Source organism: Denticeps clupeoides, chromosome 11 (assembly GCF_900700375.1).
Source record: "Denticeps clupeoides chromosome 11, fDenClu1.1, whole genome shotgun sequence".
NCBI classification, from domain to species: domain Eukaryota; kingdom Metazoa; phylum Chordata; class Actinopteri; order Clupeiformes; family Denticipitidae; genus Denticeps; species Denticeps clupeoides.
Genome location: NC_041717.1, coordinates 5,816,665 through 5,841,345, shown reverse-complemented (window position 1 = coordinate 5,841,345; position 24,681 = coordinate 5,816,665). Strand labels below are relative to the sequence as shown.

Here is a 24,681-nt window from a genome sequence, read left to right as displayed (position 1 = left end):
CGGGCTACACCACACACAATGTGCTGTCTTTTTAATTTCATCAGCGGTGGGAAATCTATACAGAGCTTTGGAGTTCCAGCGTAGAAACTGCCGTAGCAGAGAGGGGAGGGGGGGTGGCATGCTGGTGAAACAGAACAGCCAGAAATAAAAATGCCTGACAAATTGTTGCTCAAGTCTGTGTAGGAACCAGAGAGGACTTTTCACGTTCTGCGCTTGGCTGCAGTGGCGGTCGATAGTGCAGTTCAGAGGACCCTCTTCATGTTTCAGTCCCCTCCAGTGCAACGTTTGAAATACTGCAGTGAGCCTCAACAAATTGGCAGTAAATACAGTGGGGCAAAAAAGTATTTGGAAGCCACAAAAGTTGTCCCACTTAAACAGATGAGAGGGGTCTGTCATTTTCATCATAGGGACAGAATGTAAATTATGCGCCTTAAAACAAGCAAGAATTCTGTTCCTCACAGACCTGTTACTTCTTTAAGAAGCTCTTCTATCCTTCACTCGTTACCTGTATTAATGGAACATGTCTGAACTCATTATCTGTATACAAGCTGCCTGTCCACACCTTCAAACTGTGAAACTCCAACCTCCAACTCCAACCTCCTACACGGGGAGAATGGTCAATTACCTGAAGAGAGCTGGGACCACAGTAACAAAGGATACTATTAGTAACACACTACGTCATTGTGGATTAAAACCCTGCAGTGCTTGAAATGTCAGCCAGCACATGTCCAGACCCATCTAAAGTTTAAGTAAAGTTGCTTATTTTCTGCACCATTATACAATAAAATTCTTAAAGAATCATACCATGTGATTTCATGGTATTTATTTACATTCTCTATGATGAAAATTATAGACCTCTCCCATCTTTTTAAGTGGGACAACTTGCACAATCGATGGCTGCCAAATTTTTGCTCCACTATAAATCCAACTGTACTATACCTACATAACCTGAACATTTCATCTTAGCTTTATACTTAAATTAGTGCTGTCAATATCCATCAATATACAGTACAGGCAAAAGTTATTTCAGTTATTTCACCTCTTTTGTTAAGTACATAACTCCACGTGTGTTCATTCATAGTTTTAATGCCTTCAGTGAGACAATGTAAATGGTCATGAAAATAAAGAAAATAAATTGAATGAGAAGGTCTGTCCAAACTTTTGGCCTGTACTGTACATCATGACCAATAGCTGCATGTTAAAACATATTATAGCTCTATTAATTGCATTTTCTAACTCAAAATAACAGTTCTGTAACATCAAATGATTATTGAAGTGAAAAATAATGATAATGATGTGATCTGTATCATGAAAAACACAAAATAGTCAGTGTTAAGGTTTAAGGCCAGGTTGGTGAGTCAAATTGCCAAATACAGATTATTGCTTCCTGCCTAAACATTCCAGAACAAATGGAAATAGAACAAAAATAAAACATATTGTTAGTATTAATTACTCTACCATACCAAAGAGTAGAAAGAGTTTCCTCCATTAAAGTTCTTCTTTATCTTTAATTCATTCAAGTCCCTACGCAACATGTACTGAACATCCAGGTCCAGTCATTTGACAATGTGTAAAATGATTATTCAATTATATATATATATATATATATATATATATATATATATACACACACACACACACACACACACACACACACACACACACACACACACACACACACACACACACACACACATATTTTTGTGTTCCTGATGGAACATGGGAGCAAAAATTCTCATTTTAATTGTTTCGAAAAGGTAGAACATCACCTTTAAAACAATTGTAAAACTTTTATATCATCTCATATATTACATTATTAACCTGCTTTAACCAAATTGGATTAGCTTGATATTTTAAAAAATGTTTTAAATGTGCATGTCACACCAGGTCATTAAATATTAATAAATATTAATCTAATACAAAAAATAGCAATGAACATTTCATTGAATACCATCATTAGCTTCATAATCTGCAGCCCAGAACTTATTTAATGATTCCACAAACTATGCCATAATTAGTCATGTAAGTTATTTTCTTAAACAGGATAACTGAACATTGTACATTACATTAGAATGTATGGATATTTGTGTATGTGTATGTGTGTGTGCTGCATGCTCTCCCTGTGTTGGCACAGGTTTTTCTCCGGGTTCTTCTGTTTCCTCCTGTTGTCCAAAGGCACGAACGCTAGGTGGATTGGCAGCAAGGTGAATTGTGAGTAGTGTACTGGTGTGTGCGTGTGTGTGCCCTGGGTGAGTCCCCACCCTGCACCCAGTGTCCCAGGACGGGCTCCTGCAGCCGTGACCCTGAGTAACAAGACTAAGCGGTTATGGAAAGTGAGCGAGTGAACCAAAGCACCTTCAGGCATACCTGAAACAAAACACTTTTCTCTTTATGGTGATTTTTCTGTCTAAAGCAAAAAGGCCTTTTATGAGGCAGTATCATAAAATGCATTTCATGGGCACTTCAGAACCTTCAAGCAGGTCCTCACTGATTTCCAGTGGCCTGTTCTGTAGGAGTTCCACATCCCTTCCTGGAACAGAATAATTGAAGCTCCCTTTTCAGTGTTGTGAGCCAGAATTTGAGTGCCAGCTATTTTAGGTAAGCTAAATTGTGGGTGAGGTGTTGGTATCCGCGTGCCTCGCCCCACCCCCTCTCCGCCCAAGCCTGAGAGTGGTTCCAGCGCTCCCCCTCGGCGAAGGGGCTTTCCTCGACGGCCCTCGCCTGCCTCTCTCCCTCGGGTGACAGGCCTCCTCGGCTTTCGGTGGGGTGTCCAGCTCTTGTCAGGTTTGACCGGCTTATGCAAGAGCAGGTAGGCAGCCATCACCGGCCTCCACCTGTCTCCTGCAGCCACACACACACACATACACACACACTTGGCCAGAGGACTGCCAGAGATCCTGCTTTACTGACTGAGGCAGCGGGAGCCACAAAGAGAACAGCTTGTGTGGGGGAACATTGTCTGTAGCGGCGTCTAAGAAATCTTCTCAGGGAAAAACCTGCATTTGCTTTACAATGACCGTGGGTGTGCAGGAAAGGGGGCACTTTTTTGAAGGGAGCTCCTTTATGTTACGCGCTCCAGCTCTCCTGTGGATTTGGTCCAGATATGATAGATTATTTTTTTTTCCCTCTTCTGTCTGCAGCATGGCAGACAGGATTATCAGGGGCTTTTCAGGGCCCGTGGTTTTCACCTCACGTCACCTAATGCCCTGTGTTCTAAAGCAGCGCTGAGCAGCGGTGGACAATGACAAGGAAAAGGCTCAGGAATAGGAGATAACACTGAGATGCATCAAACACTTCCCAGACCTGGAAGGGATATTCCACTAAGCAGGATTCTTCTGTTAGCTGCTTAATTTTTGGTCTCAAAAAATCAAGCCTCTGCAACAAGCACATTCCTAATCTCACCTTAAAGAGCACGATCATAGTTATACAACTAACAAAGCCATATTTTGTTGAATACTCCCATTAAAATAAAAATTGTGTTTGTTAATGTGTTGTCTAACCTGTCATCAGCACAACACAATTTCTTCGAACACATTAAGTACGCCTGTCACATAACACCGCAGCCCCCTCCTTAAAGGCCGAGCGCCCAGTGCACCCTCCACCACGCCCACCTCATCCGAAACCTCCTCAGTCACCTCGCCACGGCAACCGTGCTGCATGGGGCTCTGCAGGGAGAGCAGTTGTTATAGCGATGGTGAGAGGCAGCGAAGGTTAGCGGTGTGAGTATTATGTGCGTGGATGGGAGTGAAGCGGAGGATTCTTATGTAATTCCCCCTTTAGGAGGAGGAATAAAATAATAAAAAAAAAAAAAAAGCGCCACAGAAAAAAGCAGCCCACATGGCTGCATAACCTGCATGGAAACGTGCTGATAGCAAGGGCAGGCCCCTCTCTAGTACGACCATACTAGGCAGGGCACGGAGAGCTTGCAATGAACTGTGTGCACACGCATGAACAACAAATGCAAAGCGTAAATTCGATAGAAATATTAGCAATGCTGTATTAATTTGCAGTTATGCATGCATGCAGTGTATAAAAACACCCACGTACTACCAGACTATACGCTTGTGCATTAGCAAAGATGTTCCCCAAGTAGACATACAACACACCAGCATCTGTTTTACTTCACTAAATGTTTCACAACTGCAGTGCGAGCGAGGCGTCCCTTTCCACGCTGGGGGGCTGCTTCATCCGCGGCCTCGGAGAGCGAGTGGGTGTGCAGCAGAAGGGAGTGTCAGGGTGAAACCATCCCCATTCAGCGGCGCCTCTGCCTCCAGACGAACTCCAGTCTCGCTAACTGAATGGAGTCCTCCTCATTCTTAAGCTGCTCCAGCTGGGCCGCCATGTTAAAGGGCTATTGTCTCCCGGTTACACACCAGGGGACGCGTCTAAATGAAGACGTGAGTGTTTAACGGCAGAAGAATGCGCTGGTCGAGGTTAAACTCATTTCAAAACAAACAGGCCGTTCTCATTCAAGTCCAGTGGATTAGAGCAGCGCAGAGAATTCAGGAAAATCTCTTCCATGTGTGGCACAGAGGTCCAGTTTAAGGCTCCACGAAAAGCCAATGCTGAATCTAAAAATTACAATAAAATAATTAACATTTAATATAAATATAAAAATAAACTTGCTTTTATTCTGAAGTTTACGGGACTCACATAAAAACAGTAAAAAGTCCCTGGTTTCTGCATATTAACTAAGCACGGAATGAAATCCACATTTCAAAAAATAAAAAATAAAAAGAGAAAAAGCTCATTTGCTTGGTTGCGCCCACCCTCTTAACGACGAGATGCGGGTCTTGCTGCGAGGTTACATTCATTCGTCAGGAAGTGAAGCGCTCCTCTGGATCCTTATTTAAGAATGTAAAAAAAGAAGCGATGCGAGTCTGCATATGTTCGTAAAATCTGTTCGTCGGGGCGTCGGCGGCGGGAGCGCGGAGAGAGGGCACCGCCGCTCATCATTAGTGGGCCTGAGGCGGCTGCTGCTACCTGCTCCAATCTGCACCAGCCTAACGCTACACAGATGTTCCCCTGCGCAAGGTGCGAGAAGGAGGGGAAAAATACACACAGGCTCACACATTTGGGGAAAAATACACAATAGGCGTATAATTATGAATAATAGTAGTGAGCAGCTTTTTTTTTGTTGTTGTTGTTGTCGCACAGACTGCTGCTTTACCTGATGTTGACTCGGCCCTGGTACGGAGGGGGGGAAATAAATAAATAATCACCCTACCCGGGGGCAGATGTCTATCAAACAGGGAGGGGGAACGGCATTTTAAAATGTACTGGTGTTGTGCATAATTACGGCGCACATCCTGGGATCACAATAACAATGGCACCTGGAGTTGGAACTTCGAATGCAGCGGTGAAGCACAATGGCGGTCGTTCATTCGGAAGAGACGCCACTCCAGCTCGACCGTGGATCACATGCTCGCTGGAGGAGCTGCTGTTAGTGCTGATATTCGCCCGCGCCCAGGCACAACAAACTCCTACGGCATGCGGTGTGCGTCCGTGACCTCCGCAGGCAAACGGGGAAGCGTTTGAGGCGCGGAAAAAGGCTTGTTGCGTGTGGATACTCAAAGAAAGAACGCTGTACTTGACATGCTGACTTGCTGAAAAGTGCAGTCCTTTGATAAAGGAAAAAAAAAAAGACATAATCCTATCAGCAGTCAGAGGACAAGCTAAACTGGGGAGCATGGAATCCCTACAGGCACACACACACACACACACACACACACACACACAAACACTGCAGCTGTGCTGACACCCACACAATGCTTCCATTATTTGTGTTCAGGTGTCAGCGTGTTCTGCAGGACAGGCTGCACATGGAAGCTGGAAGCATTTCCTCCCCCTTTCCTGGTTCACCGGCACTGTTTGGGGGAACCGCGGCTGCAAGGAGCCACGGAGGCCGGCTGGAGGAAGAGCACATCACTGGCTCGCTGCGCCCCATCCACCCCAAACCCAAGAGAGGCCTGAGGCATGTAGCGAGGGTGTGGCAGGGAGTGCATGTGCCTCAGTGACTAATAAATCAAAAAAAGTAATAGGAAGTTAACTAGGACAAAGAGGTATAGATTAAACTGTGCAAACACAGTAATAATTAATAACCAGCACAAACAGACTGTGTCTCACTGAAGAAGCCTGGAGATGTGCCTGTGCTCTCAGTGTGTGCAGACCTCACTGAAAGTGAAGTAATTGTCATTGTGAAACACTGCAGCACAGCACATGGTGACATAAGGAAATGTGTCCTCTGCTTTTAACCCATCACCCTTAGCAGTGACCGTTTGCCAGGGGAGCAGTGTGTGGGGACGGTGCCTTGCTCGGTGGCACCTTGGCGGTTCGGGATGGTGGGTGCAGCTGTGAAGTGAAGTGAAGAGATTGTCACATGTGATACACAGCAGCACAGCACACGGTGCACACAGTGAAATTTGTCCTCTATCACCCTGAGTGAGCAGTGGGCAGCCATGACAGGCGCCCGGGGAGCAGTGTGTGGCACCTCAGTGGAACCTTGGCGGATGGGGAATCGAACCGGCAACCTTCTGATTACGGGACCGCTTCCTTAACCGCTAGGCCACCACTGCCCCTGGAACAGGAGAACTGCATGGCAGGCAAGAATTCTACCACTGAACCACCAATGCATCTCAGTGTGTGCAGACCTCACTGAAAGTGAAGTGATTGTCATTGTGAAACACTGCAGCACAGCACACGGTGACACAAGGAAAAGTGTCCTCTGCTTTTAACAATCACCCTTAGCAGTGACCAACAGACAGAACGACAGCAGACCGACAGCTGACAGTAGCCTCACCTCAACAATGCAACCAGTTGATGTTACCTCACCAGTTGATGTTACCTCACATAAAACAGTTAACCCACATAACACACCCTTTATACTACCCCACTTCACGCAGTACCTCACTATACAAATGAATACTACCTCTCTCAACCAAGCATCACTACCTCTGCCAAGTTCGATTTCCATAAAAAAATTCCCTAAAAAAATAATGACATTTATTTAAAATCCTAACGGGAACAGGTTTAGTATGTTTCAGTGCACATTTTTCCTGTTCTTCTGTTGCCTCGATTAGCAACAAGTCCACGAGTGCACAAGGTCTTACAAATGCTCTTTAATTACGGCTAATCATTTCTTCTACTGCAAACTGTGGGTGGATGATAAAGTGAATAACATTTTTTCACCTTTCAGTTTACCAACACGAGCAGACTTTTCCGGTATTAATGACTGCTGGAAATGATCGCAATGAGGGAAAACAGGAACATCTGTATTTATGAGATGGAGAGACACAGAGGTAGAAGACAGGGGGAGAGACAGAGAAAGCGAGACAGACAATCTGGAAGCCAAGTTAGCGCAGAAGGACGAGGCTGTTTAGAGGATATTTTGGTGGTTGTCCACCATTGATGAACAGCACTGCTGCCCCAGAGGGGGAACCGGAACACAGGCAGGCTGTGGAAGTCAGAGGGCCTCTGCGCTACAACTTCAGGGGTGTCTGAACGCAGAGAACCTGCTCACCGCCATATGCTCCAACACAATTAAGACACTTATTATTATCCATTAATGTACTTAACGGCCAACATTAACATGGTGGAGAGCAAATGCAGAGCACACATTTTCTTCTCACTGCTTTTTGACCTCAGCCATAAGAGCTGGTGTTCGTCTGGACTACACAGAATGTCAAGGAGAAATAGTGATCAATTATAATTTTCTTTCTAAGATAAAAAAAACAACAAGGCGCCACGCAACTATTAAATCAAGTTTTTTTGTTGTATTTGATTGAGTATTTTATTCACAGGTAAAGAGCACTGCACTGTGAGTACACAATCTGTGCTGGCTGCTTGACATCATTGGTTTGACATCACATCTATCAAGTTAAACATGCACCAACAGAGTTCCATTACACTGACAACATATAAATATCCAGGGCGTGGCACCGTGAACATGACTGATGGAAAGATATTGTTTTTTTTTTTGCTGAGGTGCACAGTGGCATTATGAAACACAGATAGACGGTTAGCCTGATAACTTTCCTAATACATACAGTACAGGCCAAAGGTTTGGACACACCTTCTCATTTATTTTCATGACCATTTACATTGGTAGATTCTCACTGAAGGCATCAAAACTATGAATGAACACATGTGGAGTTATGTACTTAACAAAAAAAGGTGAAATAACTGAAAACATGTTTTATATTATTATTTTATATTTTGCCCATTCCTCAAGAAAAAAACTCCTTTATGTTGGATGGTTTTCACTTGTGAACAGCAATCTGACCACCAATTCCATTTGGATTGAATTCTTGACTTTGACTAAGCCATCCAACACATTTATATTTCCACTTAAACCACTCAAGTGTTGTTTTAGCAGTATGCTTCAGGTCATTGTCCTGCTGGAAAGTGAACATCATCTCAGACTCAAATCACAGACATACTCTATAATGTCAGATCATGTGACACTTACATCACACACAGGCAGACTTTTTAAGGTAACCAATTTTTATTTTTTTTAATTGGTTCAAAGCCAATGGGGTGAATACATATGAACTTTTTTAAGAATGAATTCTTATTTGTTTTTTTTTTCTCATTTCACTTCACCACCTTAAAATAGTTAAAAAGCCAAGGTGGGTAAATACTTTTCATAGGCACTGTATTGATAGGCACTGTATTGATAGGCACTGTAAAAGTAAAAGTTTAGTACAATAAACGGTTCTTCTACACTGTTCTACCTGTTCTAACTGCAGAAATAAGTGTGAAATGAATGAAGATGAAAACCCTTTTGTTTTCTCTTCCCCTTATATCAAGGTCCATAAAAGACATAAAGAAATGTGTGTGTACGTGTGTGATTGAGAAATAGACAGAGATAAAGAAAATGAATTAGAAGCATGTTAATTTAGAGCTGACAGTGACATCTTTCATAGTTTTTTTCTTTTTTCTTCAGAACGTTAACACAAAATTATGCCCCGTTAACACACATCCATTCAAGATGCAGGAGTTAATGTCACAGTCAGTCTTTGTGACAGAATCCGATCTGTTTAGCAGCTCTCAGTTCAGAAATGACCCTCGGTAGCGGCTGAGGGAGAAGGGAGGCGGGGGGAAAGGGAGCAGGACGAAAAAAGAATGGCTGCAATGTGATAATAAACTCACAGCCACACTACAAACACCTGTGCTGAAAATGCCTCCATGATATCACCACAACTAAAAAAAAAAAACATGGAAAAAACATAAACAGTGGAGCCAAAAATTATACGTGTTAAATATTTCCAAATATTTTACACATATTTCAAGCCAAGTAGTTCAAGTAGTTGCTGGAAATAAAGAGACACAGTCCATCAACACTTGAGCCTGGAACTTGAAGGAGAGAATCAATATTTATGGCACCACAGAAATGATGGCAAAATATGCCTGGTAAGGCCACGGAGCAAGAACACAACAGGAACAAGCAGCCGAATGGCTGCACACAAGCCGTCAGCGAAAAAGCAGCAGAACTGCAGAACACATACAGCTTGTGTTACATACAGTTACACAGTTACCTGGTCGACCATGTATTTCAATGTACTTTTCTGTGATTGTTGATGAACTCAAAACTCAAACATGTTAAAAGGAATCATAATGAGCCAGATAGTAGACTGAAAAGTGCAGATTAAATTATTTTTATTATTATATTAGATTAAATTATTACATTTGATTACAGTAAATTGGAAATGTGTTTGATGGAGAAATTTCTTTTTTTTAAGTTATTAAAAGTAACCAGAGAAAACCTGTGACCCAGATGGCTCCCACACTATGATATAGACTAAGATACGGGATGGATTCAAAAAGACTTACTCCTCCCTGTTGTTTCAACATCCTGAAATCCAGTGTGGTCATCCAGATTCATATTTAAAATTGAGGTCTAAAATAGAGCTAGCTAAAACAGCCTATCAAAGATACACAATGTTAACCCCTGAAAACTCGGTGTTTGTTTGTTCATTTATTTACACATATGACTGATGCCAAAACTGTCCACAGTCTCCTGGGGAACAAGTTCAAGTTAAACAGCATGTAGGAGGAGAGAATTAAATGATGTTTTGGGTGTATTTGGTAATGCCTCTAACCCCATGAAGGTATTTAAAGATAATTTGGCACTTTCACACACAACACCATGATAGCTGCGATGAGGTCAGTGCAAGTCGCTCAGCCATTCTCAGCAATTACACACCTCCCACTGAGGCTAGGAATCAGTCAGGGTCCTCATTAAGCCTCTGACCAACCACAGAGCCCAGCGACGCAAAACGGCCTCAGAAGTCGGCCAATCAGGGACCTGGACGCAGGGTGACGACGCCCACACAGTGACAGATTACTGAATTGTGGGAGACAGGGTGACTGTCTGAGCACCTGAAATACATTTGTTTATTCACAATCTGTCAAGTGGCCAGACAGCAGGGAGGCCTGCCAATGAAAGACCTGAAGTAAAAAAAAAAAAAAGACGGATAAAACATTCAAAGTGGCACTGACTAAGTCATATTTCAAGAAATTAAAGAAAGTAAAAAAAAAAAAAGTATGCAGTATGGACCTCATAGATCATGTTTCAGCAGGAAGCGAGTGAACTGGGGAGCAGTAGAGAGGGGGAGAGATGGCTGAGCTGTGTGTGTTTTGGGAGTTTATAATGGGGAGGGATGGAGAGAAAAGTGACTTGGCCTTGGGTAGCAGATGAAGAGACAGAAGAGGAACTGCCAAGAGTGAAGACCGAAGGAGGGTGTGTGTGTGTGTGTGTGTGTGTGTGTGTGTGTGCTAGAGTGAGTGCATGTGAAGATGATGTCGAAGCCTCACACTCCTCATCTCCCTCAGTCTCACGCTCTGTGCCGACACTTCCCAGACGTTCCTCGCTAGAGGAACACCACCAGCGCCATGGCCCTGCATCCGTACCCCCACCCCGCTTCACTCTACTCGGGGCCCTCTCCCCACCACCCTCACGCCCACCACCCGCTCTAGGAACTCAACAGAAACAGAATTAGGCAGAACTACAGAAGAAGAAACTGTTTATTTCCGAATGTTTTAGTTCAAAATCTCAAGATTTCAGCTACGCTACTGGAGGCCCTCAAACGCATTTGTGTTGGCAGAGCGCTCGAGCTGTGAGTTAATTCTGATCCACCGAAGTGAGATCCATCCCAAGCTGTTCGAGCACGGCGTCTCCATGGCACCCACCACGGAATCTGATTTCTTGAAAGCTGCCCTGAGATGATGACTAACTCGATATTTTTATTCGGTAATTATGTAACCGATCGGAAATGCACAAGTGTGAAGCACATGGAGGGTGGGGGTGATCGGGATCCAGGGATTGTTTGCTCACCAAAGTGTTTTTGACACCTTTTCATTGTGCATTATGTGGGGTAGTTTTCAGTGCCAAGGCAGCATTTTAAATCACATCTTTGTCTGGAGCCCATTTTTATTTTTATAAATAACTGAGCTTCATGCCTTGCAATAGCAAGAAATCATCATGATCGAAGTTTAAAGTCAACGTGGTTTACCTGGCAGTCCAACTACACTAAAAGAGCATGCCTCTGCTAATGCAGGACATTTCAGCTAATTAGCCTTTCATGATGGGCTGAATTTTCACAGTACAAAGAGTGACAGAATATAACCAGAGAGGGGCATGTTTGCTAATGTCAAGAATTTGCTTTAAGCTTTTGGCGAACACAACAAAAAAGTAACAGACCACCTGCAGCTGATGGGTGAGTAACATCATTCTCCAATTCTACTTTTTGAGCACTAGTTGTTGTAGAAGTTGTCAATACTTTAATACTATTTAAGATTACTTTTCAGGGCTCCAGTGTTACAGTTAGAAAATAGTGCAAGACTAAACCAATATGCTAATCATCAACGTTTCACACCTTGACTACAAAAGGGATCATTTGGCAATACTACACTAGGTAAGAGTCAGAGAAGTATCACCTATAGTCACCTTCAGTACACTCATCCTAAAAGCCAATTGGTTTATAGGGAAGCTGAGAAAAGTCCGTATGAATAACGGGAAATTTGATTTCATAGAACAAGGTGCCCTGTCTGCCCACCCTAGGCTGACTGACATGATGCTGAAAGGATCCAGGTACAAAAAGTGATACTTGCAGCACACACCCTAGATATGCTGTGCTCAGTATATTGATTAAGGGAGATGTGGGATATGTTGTTGTTAACCTGTATGTGATATAGCATTGATACAAAAAATATGTTAAACTCAAACTAAAATCAACCATTTATTAGGGCTGCAACAAATGATTATTTTCATCATCTATTTTTGATTAACCTGTTGTTTTCAGTTAATTGACTAGACAACAGAAAAATAAGTTCCACCTTTCTGGCTTTCATGAATAATAGTCTGGTAGAGAACAAAATAGTTCATATAAATAAAAACGTGCAAAAAACAGTTTGCATATTTTAATGAGACGTGCTGCCAAATTATGTTTTATGTTTGAGAACCCTAAAGACATCTGAATATTGTAAGTAAGCATGTAATATTTAACAAATGAATATAACACACTTTTTTAAGGGTTTATAGTTTATATAGGCTTTGAATGCCTCAAGAACATGGCAACAAATTTAATAAGTGACTGTAACCAATTATATCAATTAGTTGATGTAGTCCTAAAATATATACATTAGACAAACAATTATAGACCAAATCTGAGCAGTGTGCAAAACAAGAGAACAGTTTAGAATATCTATATAAAATACATCGAGCTGTAGGTCAATTTGTATGATGGAAAGCGTGATAATCATTGTATAACCTCAGTGTGCTTTATGAACAAAGCTGAAGTGGCATGTCTGTTGGCCCGAGGATATGAGTCTCTGTTTAGGCCATATCGCTCAATACAACTCTTAACTTAAGGACAGAAACATTTAAAAACCTACCTTAATGTCTGTAAGGAGCCAGTGCCGCCAATAGGAACGGATGGGATTACTTCGGCTCGGAGCATCCGGGTCGACCATCATTAGGGTGTACATCTTCTGCGAAAAACAGAAAGGAAAAGAAATTTGACCTGAACTGTCCAAATCCTTCTGCTTTCCAACATCATGCAAAAATCAAGTGTGATGTATGGACTTTTGCATTAATTAGCAGAGGATATTTTCAGGGTCCTCCGTTCTCACACTTTTGATTCATTTCAAGTGCATCAATCTGTCAGTAATTTTTTTCCTTCTCCACAAAAAAAAAAAAAGAGAAAAAAACAACAATCTTCCAGAAGTACACTCATTGGATGTTTGCGACAATAACTGGCCAGCTTAATTGCACCAAATATTCCACCCTGGCTGTCTCTTAAACTTTGAGAATTATGAGAGCAGATTGAATTATTGTGAGAGCACATTTGTCATCCCTGGTTCTGTGCCCAAAATCTGCCAGACCATATGATGGGTTTCTTATTATACACTCTTCCCAGGCAAACAGAGATGTCAATCATGCCACTTACCATCCAAAAGGGTCTATTCACAGTAATTAGGCAGAGACTAGAGACATGACTGTGCCACTTTCTTTGCCGCAGCAGTATATGCTCCGTTGATATGGCGCAATTGTTTGCTACTGGTTGTTCTCCTGAAAGGGTAACAGAAGGTATTGGAAACAAAAACCAATTTTTGAAATTGTGTGATATTTTGCGGATTGCAGGAAATGAATTGTAGCTACTGCACACCCTAACTGTATCGAGGCAGAAGGCCCTGACTGGGATATGCCACGCCGGGGAACATTTTTCCACCAGCCCTGACGGCCCACCTGACATACAGCAAATAAGCCTAAACAACTATAAGCCTAATAATCGGATCATGCCCGAGCCGCCCTGATAGTGCCTCCAGGTAATACCCAAACACACAAACAATGGAGCCTCCCCCACAGCCTGTCAGGAAGCAAGAGGCTGCTCCTCACTGACCCCCCTGGGCACCACGACCTGTTGAGCCCCCACGAGTGCTAATCCCAGAATATCCCTGCTCCTGGGCCATACAGGCAAATCGAGCGGCAATTAAAAAGAACGCGCAATGCGCTCAACACGTACTTAGCGAAATTATGGCTATCGGTGTTTATCAGAGACACGCAGAAGACGCGGTGACGCGCGATGTTCAGTGAATCACCTGCCAGCACGTGTTTGTGAAAAGAAAGCACTTACCCAGCAGCTGAGGTGCAGAGTTCAGTCCGAACGTTCCGCTATTCGGTGGCATATCCCAAGAGCCACATGCCAGTCATTACATCCAATTAGTACCTTACAGCGATGCAATCATTTCTAGTAATTAATATGAAGTCGGAGGTTTCTGCGTTCAAACAGACGGCAATTTTCCTGAACATTTGTGAGGAGATTTGCATTTGCGTTAACGCCTTTCCCACTCGGCAAGGTTCTCTAAAATCAGTATGGCGAATGCGGTGCAATGACCCTGTACATGTGGCAAATCAGTGAAACTGTCTTCTGAAACATGCACTAAAGTTAAAATGTTTATAGACATTTTGCATTTCTTTAGACAGAAAACCATTGTTTAGACCATTAATATAAAACCACCAGACTTGTTTCGTGGTTTAAATGACTGCGGTAGCCGTAAGTGGCTGTCAATGATGGAATATCTGTATAAACGTAGAAAAGCCTATTATCAGCAGCGATTAGTCTTGCATTCCAATGGAAAGCTGTGTTTATTTGAAAGGTTTATTGATTACATTTACATTTACAGCATTTATCAGACGCCCTTACCCAGAGCAACTTACAATCAGTAGTTACAGGGACAGTCCCCCCCCTGGAGCAACTTAGGGTTAAGTGTCTTGCTCAGGGACACAATGGTAGTAAGTGGGATTTGAACCTGGGTCTTCTGGTTCATAGGCGAGTGTGTTACCCACTAGGCTACTACCACCCTATTATTAGAAAACACTTCTGCAATGATTTTTGTGCAACTGAAAAACTACTCCAAATTAAGCAAATATAGGAAGAAAAAACGACCGCGTACACAAATGTACACAACGTTAAACGATAGCTGCAACTTTTGTGTGTGTGTGTGTGTATAGAAGTGTGTGTGACACTGTGAGTCTACGTCTGTGTCTCCAAAATGTGCGTTCGTCCCTGTGAGAGTGTGTATATGTAAGTGTGTGTGTACCTGAAATTCACTGACTAGCCCAGCTGGCACTTTGGAGAGAGGCAATGCAAGAGGCTTCCTCCATACGTGCATTTCACACATTGTGGCATGTACCCTTCTCTCTCTTACAGGGACAATCTCTCTCCCTCCATCTGTCAGAGTACACAGTAATTACACCCAGATATGCAGGGAGCACTCCAGGGAAAAGCAGATGCATACTGTGTTCTGCTATATAAAAATACTCCCAATGCGTCAATACTCCCAACGCATCAATAAAACACTGCCACTAAATAAAGCGCTAAGTGTAGAAATCCAAAATAAACAGAGACAGAATTATGGGGAGTTTATTTTGCAAATTGGGAAAAAAAAATGGGAATTGTTAAAAAGCAGCAAATCAGAAAAAAGAAACCCAAAAAACAGGAGCTGACAAAGGTTAAATGACAGGTTAGGGGGGGTGTTTGGGATGGGCTGTCAGTGTCAAGTCAAACTCAGCAAGACCAGTAAGCTGCTGTGTTTTAAACCACAGCTGCCTCTCCCCATCACCACCCAACAGCCTCCAGTCACATCACTGCCGCTCCTCTCCTCCGACTTTAACTGAAACACCCCCACGTCATTAAGCATGTCACAGTCTCCACCACAGCCGGGCGTGATGTTGTCCTCCTCAACCTCCTGACAGAGGACGGCCCTGATGTTGTGAGCTAAAGTCCATCGGTGGTGGCTGCTGTGGCTGATTAAAGCATTCTTTTCAACTCTCCCGCCCCCATTCACTCTCCTTTTAAGCTTTTTACACAGATTTTGTCCACCATGATGCACCCACACCATCCGCAATGGCCCTGAAGAGGCTGAGGTTCAGCTCAAGGGTGGCTAGACGGTACCCTTGTTCAGCCTCACTTGAACCCATTGCGCTTCGAGTGATATGCCGGTGGAGGTCTTGCTGCCGGAGCTCTGAGGGGAGAGCGACGGCTGGAGGCGGAGGCCGCTGAGCCAGGAGTCTCCAGAGATTAACCTCCCATTGCCTGCTGTGATCAGTGCAAAGAGCCCCCCTGGGAGTTCCCTTCAGACGCTACCAATGCAGTAATTAGCTCTGCTAGGAGCCTGGGCGGCACCAACATGGCAGCCAGATAGGGTCTCTGGAAGAGTGTGCATGTGTGGGGGTCAAAAGGAACCTGGTGTGTCGCTGTGTGTGTGTACATGTAGAAAAAGAAAAACGGACAAACACTAATATTTGCCAGTTTGTTCTAATATGCAAATGAGGCAACAATCACACTTTCCTTTTTTTAAAATATTCTATTCATACAGGTGATTGAACAGATTTACATAAAAATAGAAACTAAAGTTTCTGTAAGTGTAATTTTTCAGATTTGCTCCCGAAAGTTTGCTAATTTTGCCAATGAACTCAAACCACAGACTGGAAAGGCAGCTCTAGCAAGTGATGTTCTAGCTTTAGGAGAGTACGAAGGTACAAGTGACTAAAACTGGTGAATGGATCGAACCCAGGAGTTCAAAGGTGTTTCAAGGAACATCTTTCAAGAAAGATTCTCTGAGCCAATTACAGTCAAGAAACAATGATGGCTCACTATACCTACAGGCACTCAGAGGAATAGTTAATCCGCTTGATGCTATATGAATTATTTCCTGGATTGGATGAATTTGAATGTGTGTCTTACATCAGTATTTGGACTCTGAGTCAGTAGGATGCACTGCAAAAGGTGCTGGAAAAATGACAAGGAAAGGGCCAGCATCTCAGCGGGGAAAGAGCATAGCAGAGCTTCACCTCTAAGTGAACCCTACCAGAGAGACGAGAATTAGATGCTCTTTCCTACTCTGAAGCCATGTTAGCTAGCGCTGCAATTTGATAGAGTAAACAAAGCAACACAGCAACACAGTACAGCACATCAGACAATGACCAGTCAAATGTTATTACAAAATTAATACAATGTTATTCATCTACATTCCATATATTTTTAATGTATTAAAATAATATATTTCATGATAAAAATTATCCAAACTACACTGTTGACAGCTCTCAAATTATTATTCATGGGCAAGCATGGATATTCTACTCCGATTTTACAACCCCATCAAAAATTTAAATGATTTTGTAATAATATATTGTGAAATAATACAAACAATCCCATGACATAACTAGATATAATCATCCTCCACTCAAAAGTTTGATTCAGCCAATCATCATAATTATTAGTCTATTATTATTATTAGTGTAATTCATAATAATGCAATACAATCTAAGGGGTGCTTTATTTTAATGATGAAAATTATTGTTTTCATGCCAAGTTGTATTATAGACAATAACTGCAGAAACTATAATGGAAAGAACTCTGTAACATAACTAAAACATAACTACAGTTGCTATGGCAACAATAAGCGATGCAAAAATATAATATCAGAAACAGACAAAATATCACATAATCCTACATATGTTACAACGGGACGCTACAGCTTAGACCACTTACAAATAGTGCAGACTGGGAGCTGGGAAAATGGGAGGAGAAGACCGGAGGCGAGGAGGAGTGATGTGGCGACAGAGAAGAAGTGGAAGAGCACGGGGAGCTGGGAAGACGGAGCAGGGAAGGAAGAGTGCACGGCCAGAAGCCCCTCAGCGAGTTTACAAGTTCACGGTTTATCCCTGACCCGATAGCGAGCCGCGTCGTCCGCGCTGGAGCCTATTAATATCCTCCCTGCTTTATCCCTCTGCGCGTCCACACCGTTTCATTAAACGCTCCGAGCTGCTTGCAGCACCGACCCGCAGCACTAGCTGTGCAATCAATCCCAAATCCCTCCTTAAGCAGCGAAAACACTTGAACTCATTTGGTAATTAACAGGTATCTGTGTTGTGATTAAGAGACAGAGATGACTTAACAACCATCGACAGTGGCTTAGAGCAAGGTTAGCCGATCGATCTGTAAATACAGGAGGAATCTACCCATTAAGGAGCGCAGGAGGAGCAGCAGCAGCTCGATATCAAAAAGTATTCCAGCCTGCTACAGCAGGAACGGTTGCAAATATGATTGAGCCTTTCGGGGCCTTCGCTCATAACAGAGAATGAGCACAGTAGTGACAAAACTAATGCGAAGTAAAAAGAAAGAACTAATAAAGGCATTTGCAAAAAAAGGGGGAAAGAGGGCATGGGATCTTCCTTTCTTCTGTAATAATGTGCAAATCTGATGACACTCTCATCAGAGAACGCTACCTCAGGAGTAACAAAGAAGAACAGGAGCACAGAACGGAAAGGAGGAGAGGAAGTCAACCTGTGGTTCACCCAGCACGTTGTGACTGAGGGCAGGGGATGAGGGCTAGTCCGGGGGAGAAAAGGTCAGAGGTCATTGCTAAAGCCGTAATTGAATCCTGCCTGTTCAGAGGAGAGACTGAGGAGATTAGATGTTCAGAAACACACACGCACAGACAATGCGGTCCAGTCATTGTCCTGTGACTTCCTTTGACCGGTATTCACCTTGAGGTCACCATCCTAAAAGAGGGCAGGGCGCGGAGCAGGGCGGTGGGAATTTTAACGTCTCACTTCCATTCATGTCATTTAATTTTCCTCTCACATATAAGCACAGATGTGAACTTAGCCACTTCATTCTGACGCACGGGACCCAGGGCACAGGAGTAATCTGACAAAGAGAAATTGGGTTCGCTAAACCATTCAAGGTCCATGAGGTAGAGAGCAACCGCGCCTTTTCGACAGTTCTCTCACAGTATTTCTAACAAGAGCACACACTATTCATGCCAAAGGGTGGCCTTCACAGCCAGGATTCTCCTTCTTTGCTTATTTCTTACTTATAGTAATGTAATAATATCAAAAATGCACAGTGCAACATTGAAAATGATATTAAAAATATAAGAAAAAGTAAAACAGCTTTTTTATTTAAATAAATCTTGTTTTCCGTATTCAGTCTGCATTGTACTAGAATTAGAATTATGAAAAATATCATATAGTTTGATAATTTAAAACTTCACATACTATGTATTCATTATAACAAAATGAGTTTTGTTTTACTCTTCCGAATTATGATTGAAATGCAGAATCTCTACTGATTATTGTTTACCAAAGAAATAGCAGAATGCTAGCAAATCAACATTGTAATAATTAATGTATGCGCCAACACAGACCTAAAATAGTATTGAGATTTGAACATTGCAATATTCAGCATATTGTTCCATACCAATTTATTATATGTACTCATATTACTAGCATATTGTTTTGTTTATGGCAGTATAAAGTCTTATAAATATTTATCAATATTATGCACTTACAATTACATTTTTTTAAATTAAAAATAAATATATATGAAAAAAATATACAGCATTTATCAGACACCCTTATTAAGAGCGTCTTACAATCAGTAGTAACAGGGACAGTTGCCCTGGAGACACTCGGGTTTAAGTGTCTTGCTCAGGGACACAACCTGTTTGAACCTGTGACTTTGTGGTCTTCTGGTTCATAGGTGAGTGTCTAACCCACTCGGCTACTAACACCCCTTGTTTATAGCACCAAATTACTAATTACGGGGTTAAAAGGGGGTTTCTCAACCATAGGATCACATAAACACCCATAATTCTAAAAGCAGATTTCTGAGGGGTCTACTGGTTTATACTGGGTTGTAACCAGACATGAACAAATTTCTAAAATGCAACACAAACACATGCACTCACAATCCTCCATTAAACACTTAAATCCATTAAATATGGGTTTGCCTTTACCAGACATTCATGGCCGGAGCAAAAAGAATAGAACAAAAAAATAGTTCATGGTGCATTATTGACACACAATCTCCTTCAGTCAGTGGGCATGCTGGAGAGGCGGTACAAACAACACACACATACACACACACAAGGACACAAACGTCATTCCAGGCAGGAGGTGACAAGTTGCTTATTTGTCACCACTTGGTATCTCAGTGTGCGGTGTGCTTGGACGGCTGTTAGTGCTATTAGAGACAAAGCATCAGTGAGAGTGCTACCCCCATTTAAAATAAACCACCACACAATAGGAGAGAGCGAGGTTGAGAGGGACACAGAGAGAGAGAGAGACAGCCAGACATGGCGAGATGCATGGTTTCAGAAAGTGGCCGTACAAGCCCCAACACCAGGAGTGAAAGACACCAGGCAAAATGAAAGGTAACAGGTGAACAGGAAAAAGTGCAATGCTATCCAACGTTTATCATAGAGAATCAATGTGCCTCCCATGCATGTATATTGGGACGAGCACATGACTCCGATTTAATGGCCTAGTCAAATTATTAGCAAATCTAATACGGTCTATGACGATCTCATTCCCATTCACGTGCAATACATCACAAAACCTCCAAAGAAGTCATCATGCAGCATGCACAGTTTGCCTTGGTTACTCATAAGTCCGTCAGCTGTTGTAAAGTGAACACCGATGTGGATCAGCGGTTTTGTACAGACGCCCAGATTCTGGAGTGAAGAGCAACAAATAAAGGAAACGGTGGTTTGAACTAAGGCGTAGGGGAATATACCTTCAGAAAACCAGATTTCAAATATGATGTCAGATAACAAAGAGCATGATGCCTTTCAGCCGCTGTAGTCAACGACTCCATGCTACACTCCACCACACGTGGGCACAGTAGTAAAATGCAATGGCTGCTGAAAGGTCCTTCAGGACATTTCCAGGTCTTTCCAAGCAGACATTGGTGGGCAGCGCCTACTGCATACAGGTACAAATAATAAAGTAAAGTGATTGTCATTGTGATACACAGCAGCACAGCACACAGTGCACACAGTGAAATGTGTCCTCCACATTTAACCATCACCCTTGGTGAGCAGTGGGCAGCCATGACAGGCGCCCGGGGAGCAGTGTGTGGGGACGGTGCTTTGCTCAGTGGCACCTTGGCGGATCGAGATTCGATCCGGCAACCGCAATATTGTGTTTAAGAAAATTGTCACAGGGGGAATTCGATGACGTACTTGCAGACATACTTTGGACATGGGGATCAGCCGTCGTACCGGTAGAGGACACTGGGCGAGCGGGGCAGGAGGACCGGAGGCGCCTGGCCGGCGAGGAATGAGGAAGCAATGGACGCGCTGGGATCTTTGGGAAGGACCGGGGCAGAGGAGAACCGGAAGACGGCGGGTTTCAGGATGGTCCAGGATCTTGGACTAGACGGGAGTAGGTCTTGGGCGGCAGGACGGTAGGGGAGCATGGAATCCCGTCTTAACCGATGGGCCAGGTAGGTTCAAGGTCAGGGGCAGGTAGAGGTTGTAGCCAGGAAGTTCCGGTCGGGGTTCTTTTCGTGGTGTCCAGGGGATCAGGCAATTCTCGAAGTCGTGGGCAGGCGAAGGTCGTACATTTACATTTACAGCATTTATCAGACGCCTTTATCCAGAGCGACTTACAATCAGTAGTTACAGGGACAGTGACCCCTGGAGCAATTTTAGGGTTAAGTGTCTTGCTCAGGGACACAATGGTAGTAAGTGAGATTTGAACCTGGGTCTTCTGGTTCATAGGCGAGTGTGTTACCCACTAGGCTACTACCACCCCACCCCCGTCGTATTTCAGGGATCACAATTATCTTAGGTCGGGGGTGAGAGAGCTAGCGTCTCTGGCGAGTAAACTCATACAAAGAGCGGGCGTGTCTCCTTGGGGTTACCTCACTTTTATACTTGCCACCACCCGCTTCCATTTCCTCTTCCGGGTCGTCGTCTCCCAGGCTGGTGAGGCGCCCTCTAGCGGGCTGGAGGCGCGTTGGCCATGACAAAAATGTTTCAATGATATTGTAGTTCTGTTATGGTATACGGGGCGCATAGTGGCGTGGCTGTTTGTGACGTGACCTCTTACCTCCAATGTTGCAAGGTCGAATCTGGACAAGGACCTGGTGTGGGCGGAGTTTGCAGGCTGTCCCCGGGCTGGCGCCAGATTCTGCACACCATCCAAATGCATGTACACTAGGTGGATTCTCTAAATTCACTCTAAATTGACCATAGGTGTGAGTCCGTGGTTTAATGGCATATCTCTGGGTGTTTGCGCCCAGTCCTGGGTGGGTCCCCGGCCTGCGCCCAGTGTCCCAGGATGGGCTCTCGCAGCCGGCAGTGGTTTAGGATAGAGTGTAATGAGTGAAGTTATGCACATTAATTATTACTGCAACTATTAAAAACACTATTTTTGCTACACTATAAAAAGTGAACAGTGCCTAAAAAAATTGAATTAATCTGTCACTCCTAATATTTTAGCATTGACGTAATGGACAGCAGGTAACAGCAGGTTGGATTGGTTTATTTACCTTATGTCAATGCTAAATTTAACCAGTGTTCACTTCTTAGTGTTCTATTTTGTCTCAATGTAAAAAAAAATGGCATTAAAGACGATTGTCATCCCGATCACTGGTCCCGAGGCGCTGAGGACAGGCCAAGAATGTCTGCACCAGTGTTCCAGGTCTGGTCTTGTTTTACTGTCACTGTCACCATGCGTGTCTGCTTGTGTCCGACTGCCGAGTTCATGTGCTGGCGTGGTCGCGGTCTTCCCTTTGAATTCCTGTCATGTGGCCACAGGAAAGATTTGGTACGGTCTGCACCAGTGCTTGATTCCCAGGCATGGCTTTAATATCTGAGTTGGTGCAACTCACGGTCTTGGTGTCATCTTGGTGTTGTATTAACGGTCGTGCTGTGTCTGTACAGTACAGGCCAAACGTTTGGACACACCTTCTCATTCAATGTGTTTTCGTTATTTTGATGACCATTTACATTGGTAGATTCTCACTGAAGGCATCAACACTATGCCTTGACTATGCATGTTGAGTTATGTACTTAACAAAAGTGGAGACCTGACCTCCACAGTCACCGGACCTGAACCCAATCAAGATGGTTTGGGAATCTAAAACATGTTATTTCAACTTTTTTTTGTTAAGTACATAACTTAGTGTGAGACAGGAGTTGTTCACTGAAAACAAAATTGAATTTCACTGTGTAGAGATCTACTGTACGTGTATGCATGTTTATCCATTTTCAACCCTTAGAACGTTGTCATGTTGTCAATAGCACTTCGTTACATGTGGTTTACAGCTCAAACACTTATTTATGTCACAAACATTCCTTTTATAATTGGACATTTATTTCCATTAGGCATATTTCTTATTAATATATCTAAAATATATAAAAATGTGCAATTCACATAAATGCGGATATTAACTGCTGGATCACGTCTATTCAGAATGACGCTCTAATTAGTAGATATGACGTCTTATGCTAAAGCATCCCAAGAGAGTGAGAGAGCAAGCTGGAGTGAAAAAAGAGAAGTTGAGAATGGCTGGGGCTTCAGGGAACAAGGGCTTGGTAGAGGCCCAGCATACCACTCCTGAATTTCTCCCCAGCACCCAGGAACTCGTCTTCATGCAGGGTGCTCGCAAACACAGTCATGCTCACGTTAAGCTTGTTAGTCACCCTGGATTTGATCTTGTTAGTTAGGGCTTTCAGCACTTTCTAGTGGTGGCTCTACACACATACACCTACTCACTAGCATGAAAACGCCGCTAAAGACGGCACAGCACAACACCAACACAGACGCCGAGCCACAGATGCAGAAAGCACAAGCATTGTTTTCCCACGTCAGAGCGGAAACTACAGGTAGGCTGCATGACACTTTGTGCCACAACGCTGACTTACGAAAGAGCTGGGAAATAAATGCCGGATAAATGGAGCCGGCGTTTGCTGGAAGAGGCAAAACTGATCAGCGCAGGCAGATAATATATGTAAGCGAACAGAGGATCTTGGATAAACATTTTAATCCAGAGCCCTTGCCAGCATTTGCTACACGGACAGTGCCAGTTTTTTTCTTCTGCAAATTATTGCGCACAAACACAAATGCACACTTAAAAAAATTACACACACACACACACACACACACACACACACACACACACACACACACACACACACAAGCAGACAAGCAGCAGTTGGTCTGCTGCTTTCCAAGTCTCACAATATGGGGAAAGATTAGATTTCAAAAGCTTTAACTGCCTAAAGACAATTAAACAAGGTCGCTGAAAGGCATCTCATATTCCGCCCTTTGAGAAGGATATTCTAAATATAAACACATATTGGAAATGGGATTTTAGTTTGACTCCAGGCAGCTATATGGTTGCCTTGGTAACCCTTTTTTGTTTGTGATAATGAAGGTGGGGGGGGCTTGAGTCTATTATTTGAGAGGTGAGTGTGGAGCCACGAAAACCAGATAATTAATGGTTAAAAAATAATTTTAAAAAAATAATTAAAAAAAATAAATCCCCCCATCCTCTTCTTCCCCGCAGCCTCCATCTCCAGTTCTTGGTCACCTCTCCAAAGTCGAGTGTGCTTGAGGGCTGAATTGTGCGTTCACTTCACATCTTTAGAGCTCCACTTGCTTCGCTCCGCAGCAACCGAAGAGAAGTTTAGTGTTGGATTACAGTCAAAAGATCTTCTGAGAATATGATGGAGAGAACACTGAGAGAAAAAATGCCACAGTGGCAGAGAAAAGAATGGCATACTTAGCAATAACCATGTAGATTATAGGTTTTATTTAGGGCTGTCAGTCCCTAGATATCCTTGTATCCCTACATACCCCTATATAACTCATTAACAGCA

At 43.2% G+C, this 24,681-nt stretch overlaps 1 protein-coding gene across 2 annotated transcripts in view; it reads right to left on the bottom strand.

Annotated features, from left to right (window-relative positions):
* The window catches only part of pebp4 (phosphatidylethanolamine binding protein 4), a 63,376-nt gene that overhangs the window by 21,827 nt on the left and 16,868 nt on the right, over positions 1-24,681 (bottom strand). For both annotated transcript variants that reach the window (XM_028995436.1, XM_028995437.1), the window contains exon 4: positions 12,895-12,990. In XM_028995436.1, the coding sequence (XP_028851269.1) occupies positions 12,895-12,990 (96 nt within the window). The remainder of the gene's footprint in view (positions 1-12,894; positions 12,991-24,681) is intronic.